General features: G+C 45.9%; 1 protein-coding gene across 3 annotated transcripts in view; it reads left to right on the top strand.

The window, feature by feature from the left end:
• The first annotated feature begins 2,336 nt into the window (after positions 1-2,336).
• Positions 2,337-26,367, top strand: part of PIK3R6 (phosphoinositide-3-kinase regulatory subunit 6) — a 65,990-nt gene continuing 41,959 nt past the window's right edge. For 2 of the 3 annotated variants that reach the window (XM_055367475.2, XM_055367474.2), the window contains exons 1-2: positions 2,399-2,482; positions 21,115-21,218. In XM_055367475.2, the coding sequence (XP_055223450.2) occupies positions 21,206-21,218 (13 nt within the window). In that variant the 5' untranslated portion in view covers positions 2,399-2,482; positions 21,115-21,205. Of the gene's footprint in view, positions 2,483-21,114; positions 21,219-26,367 lie in introns of all 3 variants that reach the window. The other variant, XM_055367473.2, reaches the window with a different exon arrangement.

Below are 26,367 nucleotides of genomic sequence, written 5' to 3'. Positions count from 1 at the left end.
TCGGCAGGGAAAGAGGGGGCTGCTCTTTGGAGACTGGTGCAGATGAGAAACCTGGTAAGAGCACAGCCTGGAGAACCCAGATTAAACAAATCCTAAGAACATGGTCTGGAGAGGAAAGACATGGCTGGGATTGGCAAAAGGGGTAGTGCTGCCTTGCCTTGGTGATGGTAGGGACGGTGCACTGGGGTCCATGGGGGAGCTTGGTCCTTCCTATTGTCACCTCCTCCTCCCGCTGTCCTTTGTTCCTGGCTGGCGATCAGCCGTGTGCACTCAAAAATGAAAGCACCCTAGCTCCTCTTTGCAAGGGACAGCTCTGGGGCTCTCTATGGTCACCAAGCTGCCCCCTCCATGGGTACCACAGCAAATGCAGTTGCAGAAATGGCAGCTGATGATAAAGAGAGCAGTGCACCCACAAGAAGTGACCTCGGCTTGTGATTTCCGATTCAGTTAAGCCAAGGCTGATAAGGAGAGGCGCTGCCCAGGGTGGCCACACTGCCCGGCTGCTGCTGAGTCTGGAACCTGCAGGGGCTGAGTTCTTGGTCCTTTATTCTGTCCTGGGTGTATTCGTTTCCTTCGTTCAGTCACCGATTTGCTTCATAAATAAGCCAAGCGTTCTCTTAACACTCTTTCACCCTGTGATGGACGGAATAATGAACAACGCTCTAGCCCCTGCTCTTTCAGAACTCATTGAGGGAGGAACAAGGCAGACATGTGAGCTGAGAACGCTAATACAAAGATGCAAGATAGAATGTGACTTCAGTCACATGAAGGGGGCAGAAAAGAAGCAGCTATGGGAGGAAGGCACAGCAATAGAGTAAATGATTTACATTTCTGGACTTTTTTTCCAAATAGCTTCCTCTGCAAAATGAAAGGTCAGCATAGAACCTAGTCAAGCCCCTACGGGAAAGGATCAGTGACTTCACAGCCCCAAAGCTCTCTGAGTTGAGCCAAGTGACAAACTCCAACAGGCTTAATCCAAAAAAGAATGGAATTTATTGGATCATGTACAATGAACAGTCCAAGAGTAGATTCAGCACCAGAATTTCAGGCATAGCTGGATCCAGCACTCAAACCCTGCTGTCGGCAATCTGTCACTCTCTAGAGCCATTTACCCATTAGGCCCAACGGGATGACAACAAAGAATCTGTGAGTTTTTCGAAGCTCTAGAAATGTGTCAGAGACTCTCCCAAATAGTGTTTGGCTTCAAGATGTGAAAAAAAGAAAATGACAAAGTAGCAAATGTGTCACCATGCGGTTGATCAACTTCCCCCAGCAGGTCTACTGTTCCTGCCCAGCACTGCTCTCTCCTAATTGCCAAGGACAGCAGATGCTTCTTCATTCTCTTCACCTGTGTCCTCTCTGCAATCATTGGCGTCATTGACCATTGTCTCCTCCTTGGCTTTCTGTCTTCTGCCAGCATCCCTGGCACTCCACTTTCCTCCTGCCTCTTAGGCTTGTTTTTTTGTTCTTCTCTGATAAATAACGAATGACAAGGGATGAGCCAGGAGAAGGGTTGGGAAGCGATTCCCACAGCCTGGATAGTTAAGAGACTGCAGTACTTCTGGGAGGGGCTGGAGTGAGGGGATAAAGCATGAGGTTGGAGTTTAGGGAGGGACCAGATCAAGAAGGGTCTGGCAAGTCACACTGAGGAGTCTGGCCATTCTCTTTAAAGTAATAAGGAGCCATTGAAGGTTGTAGCAGGAGTGTAACATGAATAGATTTGTGTTTCACTCTTAGAAAGAGACCTTTGGCTGTGGGGTGAAGGAGCTCAGGCTATTGTAGTGTTTCAGGAGAAAGACCATGGTAGTCAGGTGAAACAGTGACAGCCATAGGGATGGAAGAAAGTGGAGGATTCATGACCTACTGCCAGGGCTTGGTGCAGTTTAGATGTAACAGGCGAGGGAGAGGGAGGCGTTAGGATGACACCGAGGTTGCTGATTCTGAGGCAGGAAACAGAGAAGTGGGCTTAGAGGGAGAAATGATGAGCTCGGTTTGTACCTGTTGAGATGGAGGTGCTTGAGGGACATCTGGCTGGCCATGTCCAGGGGTGGGGGATGGTTGGTGAGTCTGGAGCTTGAGAGAGAGGTCAGGGCTCCCTGCATCAGTCCCTCCCCCGTCAACACCAGAGGGAGTCTCTTGGGAGGTGTCCCCCTCCTGCCCCATAAAATTGGTCACATTCGATCAGAATAAAGGACCTCCAGTGACCGTGGGTGACCACAGATGCTTCTTTAGAAAGGAGTCTCACAGCAAAATGCATTCTGGGAGGAGCTTCGAGGGCCACAAGGAAGGGGAAGGAAGAGGAGGGGACAGAGCTGTGAGACATCGAGCTTTTCTTTGCAGATCTGAAGAGCACAGTCAAGACCACAGACACCCGTGGAGGCTCCCCCAAGACATCTGCTTCTCTGGGACTGGGGGCCTCGCGCAGGACCGTGGGGAGCTGGCTGAAGGACTTGGGGAGCCCAGAAGCTGCCACTGAACGAAGGTAAGTGCTGGCTTGGATGGAGATCGCCAGGCAGGCAGATCTGAGCAGAACAGATAGAGGGGTGGAACGGAGGGACCTGGAAGGGGAGCCCCTGGGGGGGCTGAAACGCCCCTGGCTCTTATTTATCCAGGCTCAGGGCTGCCAGGGCCATCTTTCTGAGAAGGGTGACCTCAGACACTGCAGGGTAATTCTGCCAAGTTAAGATTGTTTCAGCCCATTTTCACAAGATGAAAAGACACGGGACCCTGTGAGAAGGACTCTCCTTTCTTCTGGAATCCTGTACATGCTGTTAATAATAGGACTAATGATTGATGCCTGGTGCTGCAGAGTACACCCATTTTCCCATTTGATTCTCACCAGCATTTAGAGGTTGACTGGATAAGTGTTTTAGTGCCATTTTATAGAACAGAAGACTGAGGCTTAGGGAGATGAAGCAACTTGCCAAAGATTGCGGAGTGGGTTAGCAAGGAGCAGGACTCAGTGTGAAACATCTGGGTCCCAGTCTGTGCCCTTTCTGGGACATCATCTGCCCATCACTTTCCTGGGGAATTTGGTGAAAGTCATGCTGGTCTGGCCGATTCTCTCCCTATACACAAATCCAGTATCTTCCATGTGTGCCAGAGTCTGACCGAGGCCTGGTCTCTGTCCTTGAAGAGCTGACTGCCTGCAAAGAGGGTCTGAACACAGCTGCGAGTGACCAACTCAGAACTTTCAGGGTCCTCAGCGAGCCAGGAGGTGTGTGGTGTGTGCAGGATGAAAGAGAGAGACTGCAGGGTGCGGGCTCAGGGAGGGTCCCGTGGAAGGTGGTGCCTGGCTGAGGCTCAAGGGAGGACCTGGTGTGCAAAGAGGAGGCAAGAGGCACCTCAGCAATGGGGAGCAAAGTGTGCAAACCCCCAGAGGCGGGAAAGCAAGTGGGAAAGTCAGGTGTTGGGGGGAGCACAGCTAGAGGGGGTGTGTGGAGCACTCGCAGGCCGGTCCTTTTTTGTTGTTGTTGTTGTTGTTGAGACAGAGTCTCACTCTTTTGCGCAGGCTGGAGTGCAGTGGCGCGATCTTGGCTCACTGCAACCTCCGTCTCCTGGGTTCAAGCGATTCTCCTGCCTCAGCCTCCCAAGTAGCTGGGACTACAGGCACACACCACCACGCCTGGCTAATTTTTTGTATTTTTAGTAGTAATTTTTTGTGTTTTCACCGTGTTAGCCAGGATGGTCTTGATCTCCTGACCTCGTGATCCACCCACCTCGGCCTCCCATAGTGCTGGGATTACAGGCATGAGCCACAGCGCCTGGCCCGGTCCATTTATTTATTTAGCTCTATGTGGTTTTCAAATATCATCTCATTTAGTCTCATGACAAGCCTATGAGGTAGGCGTTGTTGTCAGGTCCCCTTTAAGATAGGGAAACTGAGGCACAGAGGTTTTAAGCAAGCAGCCCAAGTTGCCCTATTAACAGGATTGGAATGCCACCTGCCTGGCCACCATGCCCCGCTGCCTCACACTAGAACCTGCTGCAGGCCCTACACTGTCTCCACGCAAGCGCCTTGGCTGACATGGTGGCTGCAGATGCCAAGCTGCAGTCATCGCCATCTGGTCCCTGCTGCATTCAGGCCCCACCTGAATTCAGATCCCACCAAGCTTCCCTGCCCCTGGGAACAATGCTCCCCCACCCCCACCCCACTGGCTCTTTCATATCCAGGTGTTTCCTTCCAGCCAGAAGCAGACACAGCTGAGGAAACAGGCCTGTCCTTGTCCACGGGGGCCAGCCCGGGCAGCAGGACCCTCACCTCCCGGCTCCTTGGGAATCTGAGAAGTAGACCTCATGGGGGCAAGGGCTAAAGGTTGAGGGGGCCCCCTCAGGACCCAGAGCTCTGTCCTCTCACTCCCTTACTCCCTTACTGCCAGCTCACTCACCACACGCTCTGATCCAAAAAAAAAAAAAAAAACACAGCTATGATGTCTGGCAAGCCTGAGCTGCCCCTGAAACCCTGAGGGCATGAGGCAGCTCTGGTGGGAGAAGAGGGGAGGCAACAGAGGCAGGTGACCCAGGCTCTGCAGGTCCCCTCTCTCTGTGCCACAGGAGCAGCTGGAGGACAGGAGGCAGACAGAGTGTGGCCCTGGGAAGCTCCCCGTCTTTTCTGCCAGGGCTTTATTCCTGCAGCTGTGATATAGGGAGGCCTGGAAGCTCCACATCTTTTCTGCCCAGGCTTTATACCTGCAGATGTGGTATAGGGAGGGCTGGAAGCTCCGTGTCTTTTCTGCCCAGGCTTTATTCCTGCAGGTATAGGGAGGCCTAGGTGGTGGGTTCTTCTGTCTGAACAGCTTGTCCCAGAAGCCAGCAATGGTGAGCTGGGGGGATGGGGGGACAAGGGACAGTCAGATCTGGAATCTTCATGTTCAGAATCTTCAGGTTCAGAAACTCTGAACCTGAGCCAGGCTTCCTCAGATCTTCCTCCAAGCCCTCTTACTTCAGTCTTCTCCTCTATCCAGGAGGTCACCCCCACTTTATCTCACACCAACAACAGGGAGCAGCAGCTGTGAACAGGTGGCCCCCATTTGCTTCTTTTTGCCGTGTCCATAGAAGGCTTCTATGGTTCTGTGGTCAGTCCTTGGGCTTGTTGTACCCCAAGGGAGTGATGAGCTGTGTGTGTGTGCACCTGGCCTGCGACTTGTTCAGTGCTGATGTTCTGTGTTTAAGGAAGAATGCTCTCTGAATCCCAATTCATTCATCCCTTCATTCTTTGTCTCTGATCTCATCCCTCTGCTGAGAACTGTGAAGGGGCTGGGTGTGGTGCTCACGCCTGTAATCCCAGCACTTTGGGAGGCCGAGGCGGGTGGATCACGAGGTCAAGAGATCGAGACCATCCTGGCCAACACGGTGAAACCCCGTCTCTACTAAAAATACAAAAAATTAGCTGGGCGTGGTGGCGGGCGCCTGTAGTCCCAGGTACTCGGGAGGCTGAGGCAGGAGAATCACCTGAACCCAGTAGGCGGAGGTTGCAGTGAGACGAGATTGCGCCACTGCACTCCAGTCTGGCGACAGAGTGAGACTCTGTCTAAAAAAAAAAAAAAAAAAAAAAAAGAGCTGTGAAGGACCTGGGTTATAAGTTAGAAGGATCTGTTAGTTATAGGTTAACTTAGAACTAACAAGTTAGCCCACCACAGCTTCATGGTCACCAGCAGAAGACATGAGACTCCAGAGTCAGAGACAAAGAACTCTATTACTCACAGCACAACTAGGAGCACGAACATTGTGATTATAGGTCCCCCTTTCCCCTAAGTCCCAGGGGCGCCGCAAGGAGCCCAGTCCAAATGGACTCTGTTGCATCATAGCCCAGGAACCCTGAGCCTAGGAAACCCCAAATTTTCATGACGAGCTGCAAACAAACCTGCCCAACTTTTACCCTGAAAGGAGACATTATCTCTATTATATTGACAGCAAATTAGTCTTCTGTCCTGGAATGGACAGTATCTTCCAAGGCTGTTTGCTATACAAACGTATTTGAAAAGATGGTGCAGAAGAATGCTCACCAGGCATGCACAAACAGAAACCTATGGAGAATTGTCTCCCAACATCTTCCTAGTGTCCCCCACTCATTGCACCCCAAACATGCTGTGCCTTAAAAACACTGGGCACCCTTGCAACTCAGGACTTGGCTATTCTCTTTGCTTAGAGCGTTCTTCCTGCAGATACCGCATGGCTTGCTGTCGGGCCTTTTTTAGGTTCCCACTCAAATGGCACCTCCTCAGGAGATCTCTCTGATCATCCTTTTGAAAACTGGCCGGGTGCGGTGGCTCACGCCTGTAATCCCAGCACTTTGGGAGGCCGAGGCAGGCAGATCACGAGGTCAGGAGATCGAGGCTATTCTGGCCAACATGGTGAAACCCCATCTCTACTAAAATACACAAAATTAGCTGGGCGTGGTGGTGTGCACCTGTAGTCCCAGCTACTCGGGAGGCTGAGGCAGGAGAGTCGCTTGAACCTGGGAAGTGGAGGTTACAGCGAGCCGAGATCGCACCACTGCACTCCAGCCTAGGCGACAGAGCAAAACTCTGTCTCAAAAAAAACCACACACACACACTTGGGGGTTGGGGGAAATAGGGAGATGCTGGTCAAAGGGTATGAAGTTTTCATTAGATGGGAGGAATACGGTTTCTGAGATTCATTGCACATTAGGGTGACTATAGTTAATAATGGTGTATTGTATATTTCACAATTGCTAAGAGAGTAAATATTTCAAATGTTTTCACCAGGAAAAGGATAGGTATTAGATGGATGTGTTAATTAGCCTTATTTCATCACTCCACATTATATATGTCTATCATAATATCACTTTGTACCCCATAAATATATGCAATTATATCAATTGACAATAAAATTTAAAAGTTTAAATTTAAATCTATATTTAAATATCTACATATCCACGTATCTTTATCCAGACACTGCACACCCCTCCCCAACTCTAGAACCCCTCCTTCCCCTTCCCAACTTTATTCTTATAGCACTTATCATATACAATTTAATTATTTGGTTGATTTTCTGTCCCCTACACACCCACTAGAGTGCAAACTTTCTGAGAGCAGGCATTTTGTGTATTTTAACTTATTGCCACATCCCCGGGACCTGGAACAATGTCTGACACATAGAAGGTGCTCAGGAACTATGGAATAAGTGAAACCATGAGTGAATGCTGTGGGCAGTGTAAGTGAGAGGCCACAGTGGGCGGGGAGTGACCACAGGGCCTCTCCCAGGTTGTTGGGATTTGTCCCTCAGCCACTTTCCCGCTGCCTATTTTGGCTGCCAGGAGTCTTGCTGACTGTGGGCGGAGGATGGTGTATTGCTGTCCTGTAATGTCGTATTCTTGCGCTACGGGGGGAGGGAGAGGAATTTTTAGATGAGCCCTGACATACTCATCTAAAACATGCTCATGGCATGTTTGACTGGTCAGTACCTTGCACATTGCCCTTGTGGCACAAAAGCAGCAGTCAAACATTGCAGCCTTAGCTGTCCGTGATATGGCCCGAGAAAGATCAGCCACCCCCAGGTGACAGAGGTAGCTGCCAGGTCAGTGAGGCACAATGTCCTTCTCACCATTGTGTCTGTCTCCACATTCCTTATGGGACCAGTGTCTTCTTTGCAGTATTCTGAGCATCAAAGTAATCTCTGTTTTCCTGTGTCATTTATTGTAGCAACCATGCCCAACAAACTTGTTTCTGTCATCCAGCCCAAAAGTAGCTTTGGGACAGTGACTCTGCCTTGTCTTCATATGAGTGCCTGACATTCATTCATTCGAGCATATTTATCAAGGGCCTTCCATGTGGTATAAACAGTGTCAGGTAATGGGGACTCAACAGTGAGCAAAATGGAGCCCCTGCCCATGGGGAGCTTATATTTTAGTGACAGCAGCCGGATAATAAACAAATGCAATAGCGTAGTCCCCTTACCTGCAGGGGACACACTCCAAGACCCCCAGGGGACGACTCAGACCTCCAATAGTACTGAACCTGGCTGCTGTCAATCAGAACACATTTCTGCTCAGGTCTTGCACCCACACATTTAATGCCCTTTCTATCTTAATGAAGCACTTATCATACACTGTGGCCATAACTTCGCAGTTTCAGATGAGACAGCAAAACTAGCAAAAATTTGTTTTTCCTTCACAATTTCAAGGCTAGAAGATTTGTTCTTACCATAGATCTTAGCTACTTCAACATACGACTTTTTTCTTTCCTTGTTAAGATGAGAACTTTCGCCTTCAAGGAAGCACTTTACAGCTTCTCCTTGGCTGACTGACAGCAGCCAGGCTCAGTACTATTGAAGATCTCAGGCATCCCCTTGGCATATCTCAATTGCCAGCATCACTTCTCTTGCAACTTGGGGCCATGAGTAAGTAAAATAAGGGTGACTTGAACACAAGCACTGTGATACCACGACAGTTCGTCTGATAACCATGATGGCTGGCAAGTGGCTTACAGTCAGGTAGCACACACTGTGTACACCCACTGAACAAAGGGATGCTTCACATTCCGGGCAGGACAGACCAGAACGGCGAGAGGTTTCATCATGCTCCTCAGAACAGTGTGCAATTTAAAATTTAGGAGTCATTTCTTTCTAGAATGTTTCATTTAATATTTTTGGACCACAGTTGACCTTGAGCAACTGAAATTGCAGAAAGTGAAACTGCAGATAAGGGAGGATTGCTGTATAGGGCATCGGGTGCTAGGGAGAAGTACAGAGATGCACTGTGTTTGTTGAAAGACTTCTATGGGCACTGTGTGGCAACCCTAATGCCCAGCCCATTTCAGACATTCTGCAATTAACTTTTCTCTTTGTGAACCACAACTTGAACCACAATATAGAACATGGATTGCCAGCATGTCTGCTTTCTTTCTTTTCTTTTTTTTTTGAGACAGAGTCTCACTCTGTCACCCAGGCTGGAGTGCAGTGGCGTGATCTTGGCTCACTGCAACTTCTGCCTCCCAGATTCAAGCAATTCTCCTGCCTCAGCCTCCTGAGTAGCTGGGACCACCACACCCAGGTAATTTTTGTATTTTTAGTAGAGACGGGGTTTCACCATGTTGGCCAGGCTGGTCTTGAACTCCTGACCTTGTGATCCACCTGTCTTGGCCTCCCAAAATGCTGTGATTACAGGCGTGAGCCCGTGCCCGGCCCGTGTCTGCTTTCAAGAGCCCAATAGGTAGCATAAATGATGATGTGGACAGGCTGATAGTGCTGGTGTGGTGTGCCTGGCACTGCCCCTGGCTTCAGAGTCCCCATTGTGAACTCAATAGGGACACTGAGGCCCTGCGGAGCACATGGCCCTTCTACAGGGAAGCTGCATGTCAACTCCAGCTAGTTGTTGCCACACGAGATTGTGGGTCTGGTGTTGCTAGATCTTCCAGTTACTTCTTTTAAGCAAAAGCTGGAAATCTTGATTTTTATATGAAATATGACTTTTAAATGTTGGCCACAGATTCAAATTTCCAAAAACTGTGGCTTCTCCTGGGGAAGGAAACTGATGGACCAGAGCAGTGGTCCCCAACCTTTTTGACACCAGGAACCAGTTTCATGGAAGGCAATTTTTCCACGGAAGGGGTTTGGGGGTGGGGAGGGGTTTACTGGGTGGGGAAGGGGGCTGGGGCTGGGGCTGGGGATGGATTCGGGATGAAACTGCTCCACCTCAGATCATCAGGTGTTAGATTCTCTTAAGAAACGGGCAGCCTGGATCCCTTGCATGCGCAGTTCACAATAGGGTTCGAGCTTCTATGAGAATCTTATGCCCACACCGCCCCCCCAGGAGGCGGAGCTCAGGCGGTCCTGGTGGCTCACCAGCCACTCACCTGCTGCTGTGTCCCTAGTTCCTAATGGCCCATGGATCAGTGCCCGTCCGCAGCCTGGGGTTTGGGGACCCTTGGGCCAGAGGATAGCTAAGAAGGAGTCTGGCTTTTCACTGCATAGCTATCTGTGCCTTTCAGATTCTTACCATACGCATGGTTTTTTATGTGAAAAGTGAATTTTAAAAATATACTAGACAGAGCAAAGTCTCTGAGAGTCTCTTACATGAGTCTGCGAAATGGTTAGTCTTCTTAAGCATTGTATTAGCCAGGCCACTCCAGAGGAACACAACAAATAGGATAGAGAGAGAGACTGGGAGGTGGGTGGGGGGTGGGTAGAAAACAAAAGGATGTATTAGCAGGGATTGGCTCCTGTGATTGTGGAGGCTGAGAAGTCTGTAATCTGTGGTCTATAAACTAGAGGCCCAGGAAAGTCAGTGGTGTAATTCCAGTCTGAGTCCAAAGGCCTGAGAACCAGGGAAGATGACGGCGTCAGTCTCAGTCCAAGTCCGAAGGCTGGAGAACCAAGAGCGCTGATTTTGTCCAAGGGCAGGATGGATGTCCCAGCTGAAGCACAGAGAGCACATCTGCCCTTCCTCCTCCCTCTTGTCCTATTCAGGCCCTCAGCAGATCACGTGATGCCCACCCACATGGCTGAGGGCAGATCTTGACTCACTCCCTCCATTCAGATGCTCATCTTTCCTGGAAATAGCCTCATGGACACCTCCAGAAATAATGCTTCACCAGCCATCTGGGCTTCCCTTGGCCTGGTCGGGTTGACACATAAACCATCACAAGCATGCTGCGTGCATGGGGCGGTGAGACAGTTTCAGTGTGCTAATGGTGGGCCATAGGTGTGTGAGGTCTGTTCCAGGGGTCTTGGGCAAGTACAGCCACCCTGCGGTCATTATGAGGTGACAGACTGGTAGACCACGCAGCCCCAGGGGGCAAGGACTATGTCTCATTCATTCATCTCTAACCTCTCAGGTCTTGTGCAATTTCTGCCCCATGGATTATGTTCTGAAGAGGCTCTTTGATTTACTCACCAACCTCAGCCACCCAAAACACTGCCAGGAACTCAGAAGACAGCCAGAGGGCCCTCTGAGCAAATAGAAGTTGCAAGTCCATGGATGGAAGTTTGATGCTCTTTTCATTGATCAGTTCTCAGGCTTTGTTTCTTCATTTTACATACAAGACAATTGCATGTGCTTATCCGGCTTCCCGGCCTTCAGCAAATTGGCAGTTGGGTGGAGGAGCAGACACAGCCCAGGCAGGGCTGCAGCCAACACAGAAGGCACTTTGTTCAAATCAGAAAGAGGCACCCCTCTGAGTAGACAAATTACAGCAAGTTCCTCTTTGGATGGATGAATTGCAAAACCTCACCCTCCCTGCCTGAGTAAATTACAAAAAGGCCAGCAGAGCGGTGGGCTGGACTGCAGCCTCCACTCACCCACTAAGTGCAGAACACAGCTGGCACTGCTGAAATGAGGAATCATACATGAGAAGTCAAACAGTAACAGCCACTCAATGTAGGATAGGGCTGCCCTCCTGATAGCTCCTGCCATGCCACCGTTTTATGGCACGGTGCATACAATCAGCTTCCATTGAGACTCATTGAGAAAACAGCCAGGCGCCTCGCTCACGCCTCTAATCCCAGCACTTTGGGAGGCCGAGGTGGGTGGATCACCTGAGGTCAGGAGTTCGAGACCAGACTGGCTAACATGGCGAAACCCTGTCTCTACTAAAAATACAAAAATTAGCCGGGCGTGGCGGCGGGTGCCTGTAATTCCTAGCCTCAGGGAGGCTAAGGCAAGAGAATCGTTTGAACCCAGGAGGCGGAGGTTGCAGTGAGCCGAGATCGCGTCACTGCACTCCAGCCTGGGCGACAAGAGCAAAACTGTCTCAAAACAAAAAAAAAAAAAAAAAAAAGATTAATTGAGAAAACATTCAGAGGCGTGGTTTGGTGCTTGAAAGGGCAAGCTTTATTTCCTAAAAAATTCTTCTCATTCCTGAAACGAAGACACATTTGATGTTGATGCATTTTGAGAATGAGCTGCTTCTATTTCCATTTCCTGTCTACGTGCAAGCTCATCCCCTGGGGGCTCTTCCCCCACGCTGGTGTGGTCAGCAGCCCCAAAGGACAGGAAATCGACCACAAAGGTCTCCTGTGGGAGGAGCAAGGAAGCAGCACCTGCACAAATATATAGAAACGCTGAATAAATGTTTGATGAGTGAATGCGTGAGTGAATGAAGGAATGAACAAATGAATAGGGAGGCTTTCTGACAGTTACTGGTAAAGTTTCTTAGAATTTTACTTTCCTTTTTTTTTTTTTTTTTTTTTTTTGAGACAGAGTTTCACTCTTGTTGCCCAGGCTGGTGTGCAGTGGCACGATTGCAGCTCACTGCAACCTCTGCCTCCCGGATTCAAGCAATTCTCCTGCCTCAGCCTCCCAAGTAGCTGGGATTACTGGCACCTGCCACCACACCCAGCTAATTTTTTGTATTTTTAGTAGAGACAGGGTTTCACCATGTTAGCTAGGATGGTCTCGATCTCCTGATCTTGTGATCCGCCTGCCTCAGCCTCCCAAAGGGGAATTTTACTTTCAATTAAAAATCAGCCCAGAAGCACTCTCCATTTGCCACAAAAATTCCTGGTATCTTACACTTCTCTTTTAGTCTTTATCTGTGAGATTTCTTTTCTTTTGAGGCTGCCCCGTGTTCATTATTAACCCAGGCCGCCCCAGACAGAAGTTCGTGTTCATTTTATTTCACAAAGACAGAGGGGGGTTCTGTGAGGTTTACAGAGGGGAAAGGAAGGCATGCGGATGTCAGGGGAAGTGGCCATGACCCCACACCCCAGGTTGAGATCTGGGCTCTAGCCCTGGTTCTATCCTTCATGGCCACGTGGCTTTTGGCAATATTCTTCACTTTCATTCATTCATCAAATATTTATCTAAAATAGGTATTCATTGTCCACTGAGTGGCTGCTGCCCTAGATGCTGGACATGCTGCAGTGAAGAAGACACGCCCCATCCCAGTATTTGCCGAGTTCGCATTCTAATGATTAGCCAAGAAAACTAAGCCTGACAGGAAAAATTTCCATACTGATAAATGCTATGAATAAAATCAGAGTGTGCTACAGTGTGACAGGGAGGGCTATTTTGGACAGGACGTTCAGGAAAGACCTCTGAGGCAGTGACATTGACAACAAGACCTGAATGTTGAGAGGGAGCCAGCTGTGGGGAAAGCTGGGGGAAGGGTGCTCCAGGCAGGGGTGTGCAAAGGTCCTGAGGTAGGACCAAGTTTGGCAGGACGAGATGCAGCTGGAGAGGTGCGCTGGAGCCCAATCAGATGAGCTTGTCAGCAGCATGGCGTTCACTAGAAGATCAAGGAGAAGCCATTGGAGATCTTGAATCAGAAAATGGATTATAAGGGGAAAGAACGGAAGCTGGGAGACCCCATAGGGGTACTGCCATGATTCATACAAGAGATGATGGTGGCTTGGACCTGGTGGGGCAGTTCAGGGGGAGGTTATAATGATCATTCTCCACATCCACACAGGTCATAGAGGGAGAACTGGGAACCCCAGCCCATCCCATCTGGAAAGCTCCTCTTGACTTCCCTCTACCACTGGTTGTGGGGGCAGGACCTGAATCTGCCTCATGCCCACCTGCCTGTCTACCCCACGCAATGGCTCTGCTCACACTGTCTTGCCATTTTCAGCTCCTCCCCCTTAGACTGGAAATGCCTCAAACTCAGCCAGAGTCTCATTTTCATGAAATAAAATTTCAGAAAGTTGGAGTTTTCATGTTTGAATTTTCATCATTCATTCCAATTTCAATGCCTACTTTTATTCACAAAAACAGGCCAGGGAGCATTTTTAGACAGAACGGCATGGATGGTTGACACGTTCCTCTCTGTACTGGGGTTTCAAGTCCCTGATCTCCGAGCCCAGCCCTTTATCTACGAGGTGTTGTTCAATAGTCTGACATTCTACCTTGCGCTTTTAGGTGTGTGATCTCACAAAGGAGGTGGCTGAGGCTCAGAGAGGCCAGAAATGGGCCACACAGGCCAATGGTGGGAGACCCAGACTCAAACTCAATTCTTCAGACTCCAGTCAGTCACGCCCACAGCACAGCATGGATCAGCCTCTTAGTACAGGAGTCCCTGGAGCCCAGGGAGGGGTAAAGGGGGATTATTTTAATAGTTTTATTGTTGTTGTTGTTTTTATTTTAAATGTTAAACCCACAGCACAATGTTCTTAAATTGACTGGCGGGCTCCCAGATGTTCATGTAATTACTATGTCCCTGAACATAATATATTAGCTCTCTTCTTTTGTGTGTGCCATCTGTTACACAGTAAAAAATAAGGTCAAATGTACTTAATATTAAGAAATCAGAAAATGTAGAAATGTATTAAAAATTACCTGTGACCCCACTGTTTATGGGTAAGTAATATCACTTTTTTTGTAGTTTAGTGTGTATCATTAAAAGGTAAGAGACTGACACACACACAAGTACAGGTGAAACTGGGGAAATCGGAATAAAATGTATCGACATCAACATCCTGGGGTTTTTTGTTTGTTTGTTTTTGAGATGGAGTTTCACTCTTTCACCCAGGCTGGAGTGCAGTGGTAAGACCTCAGCTCACTGCAAACTCCATCTCCCGGGTTCAAGCAATTCTCCTGCTTCAGCCTCCCGAGTAGCTGGGATTACAGGCACCTGCCACCATGCCTGGTTAATTTTTGTATTTTTATTAGAGACGTGGTTCCACCATTTTGGCCAGCCTGGTCTCGAACTCCTGACCTCAAGTGATCCACCTGCCTCACCATCCCAAAGTGTTGGGATTATAGGCATGAGCCACCACGCCTGACCAATATCTTGATTTTGATACAGTAACATTGTTTGCAAGATGTTATCACTGGGGGGAAACTGGGTAAAGGGTACCCAGAAACTCTGTGTTATTTCTTGCCACTGCATGGGAATTTACAGTTATCTCAGAATTAAAAGTTTGACTAAAAAAGAGATAAAGACTCCTTTATCTGACACTGACCTATTTTCTGACCCTGTAGTTTTTGTTTTTATTTTCGTTTCTAGAATGTCATATAAATGGAACCATACGGCATGCAGGATTTAGAGCCTGGCTGCCTTTACTCAGCATGTCTCTGAGATTCACGCGTGTCGTTGCACGTAGTTCTCTTTTTAATGCTGAGTATTCTGCTGTGTGGGTGTATCACAGTTTGCTTATCCACACACCCACTGAAGGCATTTGTGTTGTTTCCAGTTTGGGGCCATTCTGAATAGAGCTGCTATATATATCCATGAGCAGGTGTTTGTGTGAACATAAGTTTTTATTTCTCTGGAGGAAACAGCTAGGGATTACGGGATCATACAGTAAGTGACGCATAACTTTATGAGAAATTGTCAAACTGTTTTCCAGAATGGCTGTGCCATTTTGCATTCTCACCAGTAACGTATGAGAATTCCAATTCCTCCTGACGGGTTGATGGGTGCAGCAAACCACCATGGCACGTGTATACCAATGTAACAAACCTGCACGTTCTGCACATGTATCCCAGAACTTAAAGTATAATTTTTAAAAAGAGAGAATTTCAGTTCCTCCATGTGCTCTCCAGCACTTTCTATTGCTCATTTTAAAATCTTAGTCCTTCTAATAGGCATATAGTGAGATCTCATGGTTTTCACCTGCCTTTCCCAAACTGCTGATAGCATTGAGCATTTTTTTATGTGTTTATTTGCCATCCACATATCTTTTTTAGTAAAGTATTTATTTAGATCTTTTGCCCATTTGGGGAGTATTATTTGTTTTCTTACTGTTGAATTTTGAGAGTTATTTATTTATCCTAGTTTTCTTTTTTTTTTTTTTTTTGTCAGACGTGATTTGCAAATATTTTCTCTAGGTCTATACTTTGCTTCTTCATTTTATTTTATTATTTTATTTTATTTTGTTGTTGTTGTTTTGTTTTGTTTTGTTTTGTTTCTGAGATGGAGTCTCGCTCTGTCACCCAGGCTAGAGTGCAGTGGCGCGATCTCAGCTCACTACAACCTCTGCTGCCCGGGTTCAAGTGATTCTCCTGCCTCAGCCTCCTGAGTAACTGGGATTACAGGCATGCGCCACCACAGCCAACTAATGTTTGTATTTTTAGTAGAAATGGGGTTTCACTATATTGGCCAGGCTAGTCTTGAACTCCTGACCTCAGGTGATCCACCCACCTTGGCCTCCCAAATGTTGGGATTACAGGTGTGAGCCACTGTGCCCGGCCTGTTTTTTCATTTTGTTAAAGGTATCTGTCATAAAACCAAAGTTTTAAATTTCGATGAAGTCTAATTTGTCATTTTTTTTCTCTTATGGATCATGCTTTGGTATTGTATCCAAAAACTTCTTCCTTCACATGAGGTTACAAGGATTTTTTCCTATGCTTTCTTCTAAAAGTTTATTGTTTTGAATTTTACATTCAAATCTATGTCCACTTTTAGTTTATTTTTGTGTAAGGTCTGGAATTTATGTCAAGGTTTTGCTTCTTGTTTTGCATATTGATGATCAACTGTTCCATCACCATTTGTTGAAAAGACTCCTTTCTCCATTGACTTGCCTTTACAACTTTATCAAAAATCAATTAGCCATATCTGTGTGGGCCTGCTTCCGAACTCTTCGTTCTGTTCCATTGATTTATGTGTCTAGCCCTTCACTAATAACTTTATAGTAATTCTTAAAATAAGGAGTGCGAAGCTGAGCGTGGTGGCTCACACCTGTAATCCCAGCACTTTGGGAGACCAAGGCAGGAGGATAACGAGGTCAGGAGTTCAAGACCAGCCTGGCCAACATAGTGAAACCCTGTCTCTATTAAAAATACAAAAATTACCTGGGCATGGTAGCGTGTGCCTGTAGTCCCAGCTACTTGGGAGGCTGAGGCAGGAGAATTGCTTGAACCCAGGCGGCGGAGGTTGCAGTGAGCCAAGATCACGCATTGCACTCCAGCCTGGCGACAGAGCAAGACTCCGTTTCAAAAAAAAATAAAAATAAAGGAGTGTGAGTCCTCAGGCATTATTCATTTTCAAAACTGTTTGGCTAATCCAATTCCTCTGTCTTTCCCTATAAACTTTAGAATTGACTTATATGTATCTACGAAAAAAAAAATCCTGCTGGTATTTTTATTGGAATTACCTTAAATATGTAAATCATTTTGGAGAGAATTGACTTTTTTTTTTTTTTTTCAGACGGAGTCTCTCTCTGTCACCAGGCTGGAGTACAGTGGCATGATCTCAGCTCACTGCAACCTCCGCCTCCTGGGTTCAAACGATTCTCCTGCCTCAGCCTCCCGAGTAGCTGGGACTACAGGCGCATGCCACCACACCCAGCTAATTTTTTCTATTTTTAGTAGAGACAGGGTTTCACCGTGTTAGCCAGGATGGTCTTGATCTCCTGGCCTCGTGATCTGCCCCCCCTTGGCCTCCCAAAGTGCTGGGATTACAGATGTGAGCCACTGCGCCTGGCTGAGAATTGACATCTTAACTATACTGGGTCTTCCAAACAATGAACACAGTATTTCTCTCCATTTATTTAGGTCTTCTGTGATTTATCTAATCAGCATTTCATGGTTTTCATCATATGGCTCCTGCACGTTTTGTTAGATTTCTCTCTAAATATTTATTTATTATTTTATTATTATTATTATTATTTTTTGAGATGGAGTCTTGCTCTGTCACCCAGGCTGGAGTGCAGTGGCACAATCTTGGCTCACTGCAAGCTCCACCGCCCGACTTCACACCATTCTCCTGCCTCAGCCTCCCGAGTAGCTGGGACTACAGGCGCCCGCCACCACCCCCGGCTAATTTTTTGTATTTTTAGTAGAGACGGGGTTTCACCGTGTTAGCCAGGATGGTCTCCATCTGCTGATCTTGTGATCTGCCCGCCTCGGCCTCCCAAAGTGCTGGGATTACAGGCGTGAGCTACTGAGCCCCACCTAAATATTTATTTAAAAAAAAATATTTGGAGCTATTGTAAATGGTATTGTATCTTCCGAATTCAGCCAATACAGATGTACACCATAATTTTATAACTGCATAGTATTTTGTTGCACAGATTAATTTATTTACTTGGTACTCTATAATTGTGCTTTTATTTTTTTTTCTGGTTTTTCTCTATTGTTAACAATGTTTTAATGAATGTTGTTGTACATATCATTTATCCATTTGTCCAATATTTCCCTTCGGATAGGTTTTTAAAAGTGGAATTGCTTAGACAAAAAAGTATGAATATTTTGAATTTCGATAAATATTGTCCAGCAATCACCCAGAAAGGCTATACTAATTTCTCTTCTCACCAACTATGTATGACTGGAAATTTTCTCATATCCTATCCTTGCCAATACTGGATGTCATTATCTTTTGTCATAATTTTTGCCACTCTCATTTTTTTTTCTTTTTTTTTGAGACAGAGTCTCCCTCTGTCACCCAGGCTGGAGTGCAGTAGCGACATCTTGACTCACTACAACCTCCACCTCCCGGGTTCAAGTGATTCTCCTACCTCAGCCTCCCAAGTAGCTGGGATTACAGGCACACACCACCACACCTGGCTAATTTTTTTTATTTTTTAGTAGAGACGGGGTTTCACCACGTTGGTCAGGCTGGTCTCGAACTCTTGACCTCATGATCCACCCACCTCGGCCTCCCCAAGTGCTGGGATTACAGGTGTGAGCCACCGCACCTGGCCTGCTACTCTCATTTTAATATTCATTTCTATGATTGTCAGTAGGCTGAAATTGTAGTACATTATAATTACAATCCATTGCTGAATTCAATGAGTTGATATCTATTTTTAAATGTTATATTGATATTTGTATGTAAGTGTGGTCTAGTTTGCTATTTTGGTAAAATATGGATATGTAAAATTTACCATCTTAACCATTTTTAAGTATATAATTCAATGGCATTAAGTACATTCACAATATTGAGCAACCATTACTGCTATCCATTTCCAGAACCTTCTCATCATTCCAAACAGAGACTCTGTACCCATTAAACAGTAACTTCCCTTTCACCCCTTCCCCAGTCCCTGGTAACCTCTCTCATACTTGCTGTCTCTGCCTCTGTGAATTTGCCTATTCTAGGTATCTAATATTAGTGGAATTATACAATATTTGTCCTTTTATGACTGACTTCACTCAGCATAATGTTCTCAAGGTTCATCCATGATGCAGCATATATCTGAATTTCATTCCTTTTTAAGGCTGAATAACTTTCCACTCTATGTATACATCATATTTTGTTTATCTGTTCATTGCTTCTCTGTTGATGGACATTTGAGTTGCTTCTACCATTTTGCTGTTTTGAATAATGCTTCTATTAATATTGGTGTGCAAGTATCTGTTTGAGTTCCTGTTTTCAATTCGTTTGGGTCTTTACCTAAAAGTGAAATTGTTAGATCATGTGATAATTCTATGCTTGACTTTTTGAAGAACATGCCATACCATTTTCCACAGCAGCAATGCCATGTTGAATTCCCACCAGCAATGCACCGCATCCTCCCAGAGTCTGCGCCCCAGAGCAATAAACTCAATGACTGGAAAGCAGGGGGACTCCAAACAAATCCAGTTTCTCCACATCCTTGCCAATGCTTGTTATTTTGTGGTTTTTTGTTTGGTTGGTTTGTTTTGTTTTGTTTTGTTTTGGGACGGAGTCTCACCCTGTTGCCCAGGCTGGAGTGCAGTGGCGCGATCTCGGCTCACTGCAAGCTCCGCCTCCCGGGGTTCACGCCATTCTCCTGCCCCAGCCTCCCAAGTAGCTGGGACTACAGGCGCCTGCCACCACGCCCAGCTAATTTTTGTATTTTTAGTAGAGACAGGGTTTCACCATGTTAGCCAGGATGATCTCCATCTCCTGACCTCGTGATCTGCCCGCCTCGGCCTCCTAAAATGCTGGGATTACAGGCGTGAAACATCGTGCCCGGCCGGTTTTTTTTTTTTTTTTTTTTTCTGTATATCTAAAATGGTCATTCCAATGGGTGTGAAGTGCGTGATCTATTTTTTTTTAACTACCTTTATTAGATTTTGGTATCAAGGTGAAGCTGGCCTTGTCCAATAAACTGAGAATCTTCTCTTCTTTCTCCATGCTTTGGAGCAGATTAAATAACGTAGATATTTTCTTTGTAGGTTTGAAAAAACTTATCAGAAGAACTATCTGAGCCAGACATCACTCTCTTAGAGCTAGTTCTTCGACAACTGTCTCTATTTCCTCACTGGTTACAAATATAAGCAGTTTTTCTAACTCTTCTAGAGCCTTTTGAGTCATTTTTATTGTCCTAGAAAACCATGTGTGACACAGGGGACTCAGATTTTCTTTTTTGGTATAAAGAAATATATATATGACATTTATCATTTCTAATATTGTCTCTTCGTTATCTCTTTTTAGATTAGCTTTCCCAGTTATACGTTTGTTTGTTTGTTTGCTTGTTTTCTCTCCAAAAACAATCTCTTAGGTTTGTTTGGAGTTCCTCTGCGTTCTAGTCATTGGGTTTATCGCTCTGGGGAGCAGACTCTGGGAGGACCTCCCACTGCGGTCACAGTGGGGCAGACAGAGGTCATGCTTAAGGGAGGGCTCTAGAGCCAGACGGTCTGAGTTCCAAGTCCTCATTCCTTGCTTACTAGCTATTTAACTTTGAATAGCTATTTAGCCTCTCTGTGTTTCAGTTTCCCCATCTGCAGAACTGGGGACGGGGGAGAGATAGAACCTGCCTCATAAGCTTAATATTAATATTAAAAAGTTGGCATTTCTTAAGTGCTTAGAAGAGTGATGCCTGGCACATAGTAAGCACTATATAAGTTTTCTCTTTTTTCTTTCTTTCTTTTTTTTTTTTTTTTTTTTTTTTTTGAGCCAGTCTCACCCTCGCCCAGGCTGGAGTGCAATGGCACCATCGCAGCTCACTGCAACATCCACCTCCCAGGTTCAGGCGATTCTCCTGCCTCAGCCTCCTGAGTAGCTGGAATTACAGGCACCTGCCACCATGCCCAGCTAATTTTTTGTATTTTTAGTAGAGACGGGGTTTCACCATGTTTGTTGCATTGGTCTCGAACTCCTGACCTCAAGTGATCCACCCGCCTTGGCCTCCCAACGTGCTGGGATTACAGGCATGAGCCACTGCACCCAGTCATAAGTTTTCTTAAATACATCTAGACTTCCCCCCAGTGTGCTAGAAGCCTAGGTCCCTTAGGAGCTTCTCCATTTCCCAAGGTGCTTTCTGCACCTTCCCACTGCTTCCACTAATTAACTACCTCTTATTTTGCAGAACCACCTCTGTGCAGAAAAGCAACCACCTTGTTCTCTATTCTGCTGCCCGAGACAACCACATCCTCCTCCTCCTACACCCAAAGGCTCCCATGGAGAGCTCAGGTCAGTGTGGTGGGGGGAAAGGGGTCTAGTGAGCCTGCTGCCAAGTGGAGAAGGCCCTTCTCATGGGTGAGGATGCCTCTAGGGCTGGCAGGACCCCCTGCACGTAGACAGGCTGCAAGACCCCAATTCAGGGATCCTGCCTAAATGTAAGAACATCTTGAGAGTTGGACATCTACACACTTGCACAAGGCTCCAACTGCTCGCTGGACACTGAGCTTGACAATGGGAATAATGACAAGAATAGCCAAGATTGATTGCCAAATACTTGTGACTATTTAACAAAAACCTATATAGCACTTACAATGGATTGAGGAGGGATAAAAGCACTTGACAAATATTAACTCATTTAGTCTTGGTTAACCTCCTAAGACAGGTATTATTACTCTCGTTTTACAGAAGGTGAAATGGAGGCATGCCAGGGGCAGGTACTTTTCCCCCAGTCACATAACTATTGAGTGGTCAAATCAGGAGTGGAACCCAACAATCTAGCTCCAGTGTCTAGGCTTAATGATTTCAGTATGGATTGCTTTGCACAAATGCCAGAAGGATTCTGTGAGGTGGGGCTAGCACGATGATTATCCTCATTTTTCTGAGAGGGAAACTGAGGCTTGGAGAGGTTATATAATTTGCTCAAAGCCACACAGCTAGTAAGTGGCAAAGCCAGAAGTGGGGCCTAGTCTGGCTGATTTCAAAGCCTGGACTCTTCACCCTACGTCAACCTGGGACAACAGGGAAAGATGACCAACCCCCACCAAGATGTGTGTCATCTATTGGTCACCCGGAAAGTCAAAGATCACACCTTAGGCCACCACGCCGAGACTCTAATTCCCCTAAAGATCCATGTCCTGGGGAAGGGAAGGGCATCCCCTAGGCAGGGTCAGCTGCTCGGTTGCTAATATTCCTATGGCATAAATTCTTTTGACATCCATCCATCCATCCAACCATCCATCCATCCTCAGAGAGCCTCATCCAATCAGAAGTAGCTCCACGGAGTCAGGCAACCCCAGTGAATCCTGGTGTTACAATATTCTGGGTCATCTGTAACCAGCTGGGGTTTGGGGTGGGAGGCTCAGGATGGGGAAGCTCTGTGAAAATCTCCTAAATACAATCAGGCACTGCATATTGGCAATGTTTTGGTCAACGACGAGCCTTATAAACAGCAGCGGTCCCATAAGAGAGTACCATATTTTTACTGTACCTTTTCTATGTTTAGATGTGTTTAGACACACAGATACCATTGTGTGACAACTGCCTACAGTACTCAGTGCAGTCACACGCTGTGTAGGTTTGTAGCCTAGGTGTGTAGTAGGCTATGCTGTATAGGTTTGTGTAAGTGCGCTCTGTGATATTCATACAATGATGAAATTGCCCCGTGACATATTTCTTGGAACATATTGCCGTAGTTAAGTGACACATCAAGGTATTTCAAAACCAGCTTACTTTGCACTCACTTTATAACAATAAATACATGCCATGCTGTCTTTTAGGAAAAGAGGTGCACCAATAAAGGTTTATTATATATAAGCAATATAAACTGATGTGGCCAATTTAATTTTTTAAAAATGTGGCCAAGCATCTAAGGAAAATCTGATGCACCAGACACCAGAAAGGGCAGGGGAAGGGTAGCCCTGCCAAAAGGATGGAGAGAGATAGACAGTGTCCTTGGAGAGCACACCAGGCATCCTTCCCTCCTGGCCATTCTCTGAACAAGGCTGTCTGAGAGAGACAGAGACAGAGAGTATCAGTCCTTGGGCAGCTTGGTCCTGTGCCCACACCAAGGCTGAAGCTAAGTAGGCACCTGGGTCACAGTCCCACCAAGACTGCAATAAGCAGGGAGGGATGCTGGGCAGGTGAAACCACTGACTTCCCCCTCCAAAGGTGTGGCAGATGATTCCCAGATCCAGTGGATAAAAGGAAACATCCCCCAATCAGGATGACCAGGACTGCAGTTGTCTTTCCACATTATGATTTTTTTTTTTTTTTTTTTTTTGAGACAGAGTCTCTCTCTGTCACCCAGGCTGGAATGCAATGGCACCATCTTGGCTGACTGCAACTTCCACCTCCCAGGTTCAAGCGATTCTCCAGCCTCAACCTCCCAAGTAGCTGGGATTACAGGCATGCACCACCGTGTCCAGCTAATTTTTTTGTATTTTTAGTAGAGATGGGGTTTCACCGTGTTGCCCAGGCTGGTCTCGAACTCCTGACCTCAGGTGATACACCTGCCTCGGCCTCCCGAAGTGCTGGGATTACAGGCGTGAGCCACTGTACCTGGCCTGTGATTGTTTTTAACACTCTCCACCTTTCCACAGCTCTTGGAGTCCTCCCATCCTACAGTTAAGACGAGGGGTACCTGAGAGGTAAAATATTTATTTCAGGGTATGCAAAAGAGCAATATTTCAGAGGCACTAAGGCTATTGTTATTTTGCCATGCCTGCAAACAGGAGTAAGATTGCAAAGGTTTTCCAAACAATCTGAGCCTTTATACTGCATAGGGGTAAGGAGGATCAGGTGTAGGCTGGAAGAGGTGCATCTGGGTACTGGGGGCCCTCTAGGTGTGACTTTCTGTGGTTGGAGAGGCAATATGTGACAAAGGTAAGGGCTCTAGACCTGGAATCTATCAAACAGGGAGAACAGTATTTGTCCTGCCAAACTCACAGGGTGCTTGTCAGAATCAAGTGAGATAAGACACTGGAAAACACTTTGCATATCCATGAGTCAGTCAGAGAATAGTAGCTGCTTTAGCAAATGGCCCCAAATGTCAGAGGATTAAGACAACACATGCTTATTCTCACTCTCACCACAGTCCAATTTGGGCTTCAAGCAGGTGATGAGACTTATTCCCTCTTGTGGAAAGGGAAGAGGAGTATGGAGGACAGTGCAGGGAACACAGGCCTGCAAGAGACTTAATCACTTCCACCACATTCCATTGGCCAGAATGCAGTCACATGGCTATTATCTAACTGCAGGAGAGTTTGGGAAATGTAGTCTTGCTGTCTCTTGGTGACAAAAATGAACTTGGTCTGGTGAGCACATAGCATCACCTTACCACACCTATGGAAGATTCTCTGTGTGTATGACTTTCAAGTGCTGTTTAAATGTCAGATATCCAAGGAGGTGAAAGATCTTTACAAGCAGAAGTACAAAACACTGCTAAAAAGAAATTATAGATGACACGAACAAATGGAAAACTATTCCAATGGTCACGGATTGGAAGAATCAATATTGTTAAAATGTCCATACCGCCCAAAGCAATCTACAGATTCAACACTATTCCTATCAAACTACCAATGTCATTTTTCACAGAACTAGAAAAAAACTATTCTAACATTTATATGGAACCAAAAAAGGGCCAAAATAGCCAAAGCAATCCTAAGTAAAAAGAACCAAGCTGGAGGCATCACATTACCTAACTTCAGACTATACTACAAGGCTACAGTAACAAAAACAGCATGGTACTAGTATAAAAATAGACATATAAACAATGTAACACAATAGAGAATCCAGAAATAAAGCTAATATCTACAGCCACCTGATCTTTGACAAAGTTGACAAACATAAGCAATGGGGAAAGGACTTTCTATTCAATAAATGGTACTGGGATAACTGGCTAGCCATATGCAGAAGAATGAAACTGAACCACTACCCTTCCCCATATACAAAAATTAACTCAAGATAGATTAAAGATTTAAATGTAAGACCTCAAACTATATGAATCCTAGGCAACACCATTCTAGACATCAATCTTTTGAAAGAATTTATGACTAAGTCCTCAAAAGCAATTGCAACAAAAACAAAAATCGACAATTGAGACCTAATTATACTAAAAACTTCTTTTTGTTTTGTTTTGATTTTTTGAGACATAGTCTCGCTCTGTTGCCCAGGCTGGAGTGCAGTGGCGTAATCTCAGCTCACTGCAATCTCCACCCCCCAGGTTTAATCGATTCTCGTGCCTCAGCTTCCTGTGTAGCTGGGATCATCATTACGCCTAGCTAATTTTTGTATTTTTAGTAGAGACAGGATTTTGCCGTGTTAGCCAGGCTAGTCTCGAACTCCTGGCCTCAAGTGATCTGCCCCCCTCTGCCTCCCAAAGTGCTGGGATTACAGGCATGAGCCACCGTGCCTGGCCTACACTAAAGAGCTTTTGCACAGCAAAAGAAATTATCAACAGAGTAAACAGACAACCTACAGAATGGGAGAAAATATTCACAAAGTATGCATTCCAACAGAGGTCTAATATCCAGAATATATAAGGAATTTACACAACTGATTAAGCAAAAAACAAATAACCCCACTTAAAAAATGGGTAAAAGACATGAACAGACACTTCTCAAAAGAAGACATACAAGCAGCCAACAAATATGGAAAAATGCTCTACATTACTAATTATCAGAGACATGCAAATCAAAACCATCTCACACCAGTCAGAATGGCTACTAGTAAAAAGTCAAAAAACAACAGATGCTGGCAAGGCTGTGGAGTAAAGGGAATGCTTATACACTGTTGGTGAGAATGTAAACTAGTTCAGCCACTGTGGAAAGCAGTTTGGAGATTTCACAAAGAACTTAAAACAGAGCTACCATTCGACCCAGCAATCCCACTACTGGGTATATATCCCCCCAAAAACAAATCATTCTATCAAAAAGACCCATGCACTTGCACGTTCATTGCAGCACTATTCACAAAAGCAAAGATGTGGCATCTACTTAGGTGCCTGTCAACAATAGACTGGATAAAGAAAATGTGTTACATATACAACATGGAATACTATGCAGCCATAAAAAAGAATGAAATCATATCCTTTGTTGCAATATGGATGGAGTTGGAAGCTATTACACTAAGCAAATTAATGTAGGAACAGAAAGCCAAATACTGCATGTTCTCACTTATAGGTGGGAGCTAAACTTTGGGTACTCATGGACACAAAGATGGCAACAATAGAAACTGGGGGCTACTAGAATGGGGAGGGAGGGAAAGGGGCAAGAGTTGAAAAACTAGTTAGTTTAGGTACTAGTACTACTCATATGAGTAGTACTATTATTAGTAATAGTACTCATAGTACCTAGGTGATGTGATCATCCATACTACAAACCTCAGCATCAAGCAATATATCTGGGTAACAAACCTGCACATGTACCTCCTGAGCCTAAAA

The sequence above is a fragment of the Gorilla gorilla genome, chromosome 19 (genome assembly GCF_029281585.2).
Source record: "Gorilla gorilla gorilla isolate KB3781 chromosome 19, NHGRI_mGorGor1-v2.1_pri, whole genome shotgun sequence".
In the NCBI taxonomy this organism is placed as follows: Eukaryota; Metazoa; Chordata; class Mammalia; order Primates; family Hominidae; genus Gorilla; species Gorilla gorilla.
The sequence above is the reverse complement of the archived record's forward strand: the minus strand, read 5'-3'. Positions and strand labels throughout refer to the sequence as shown.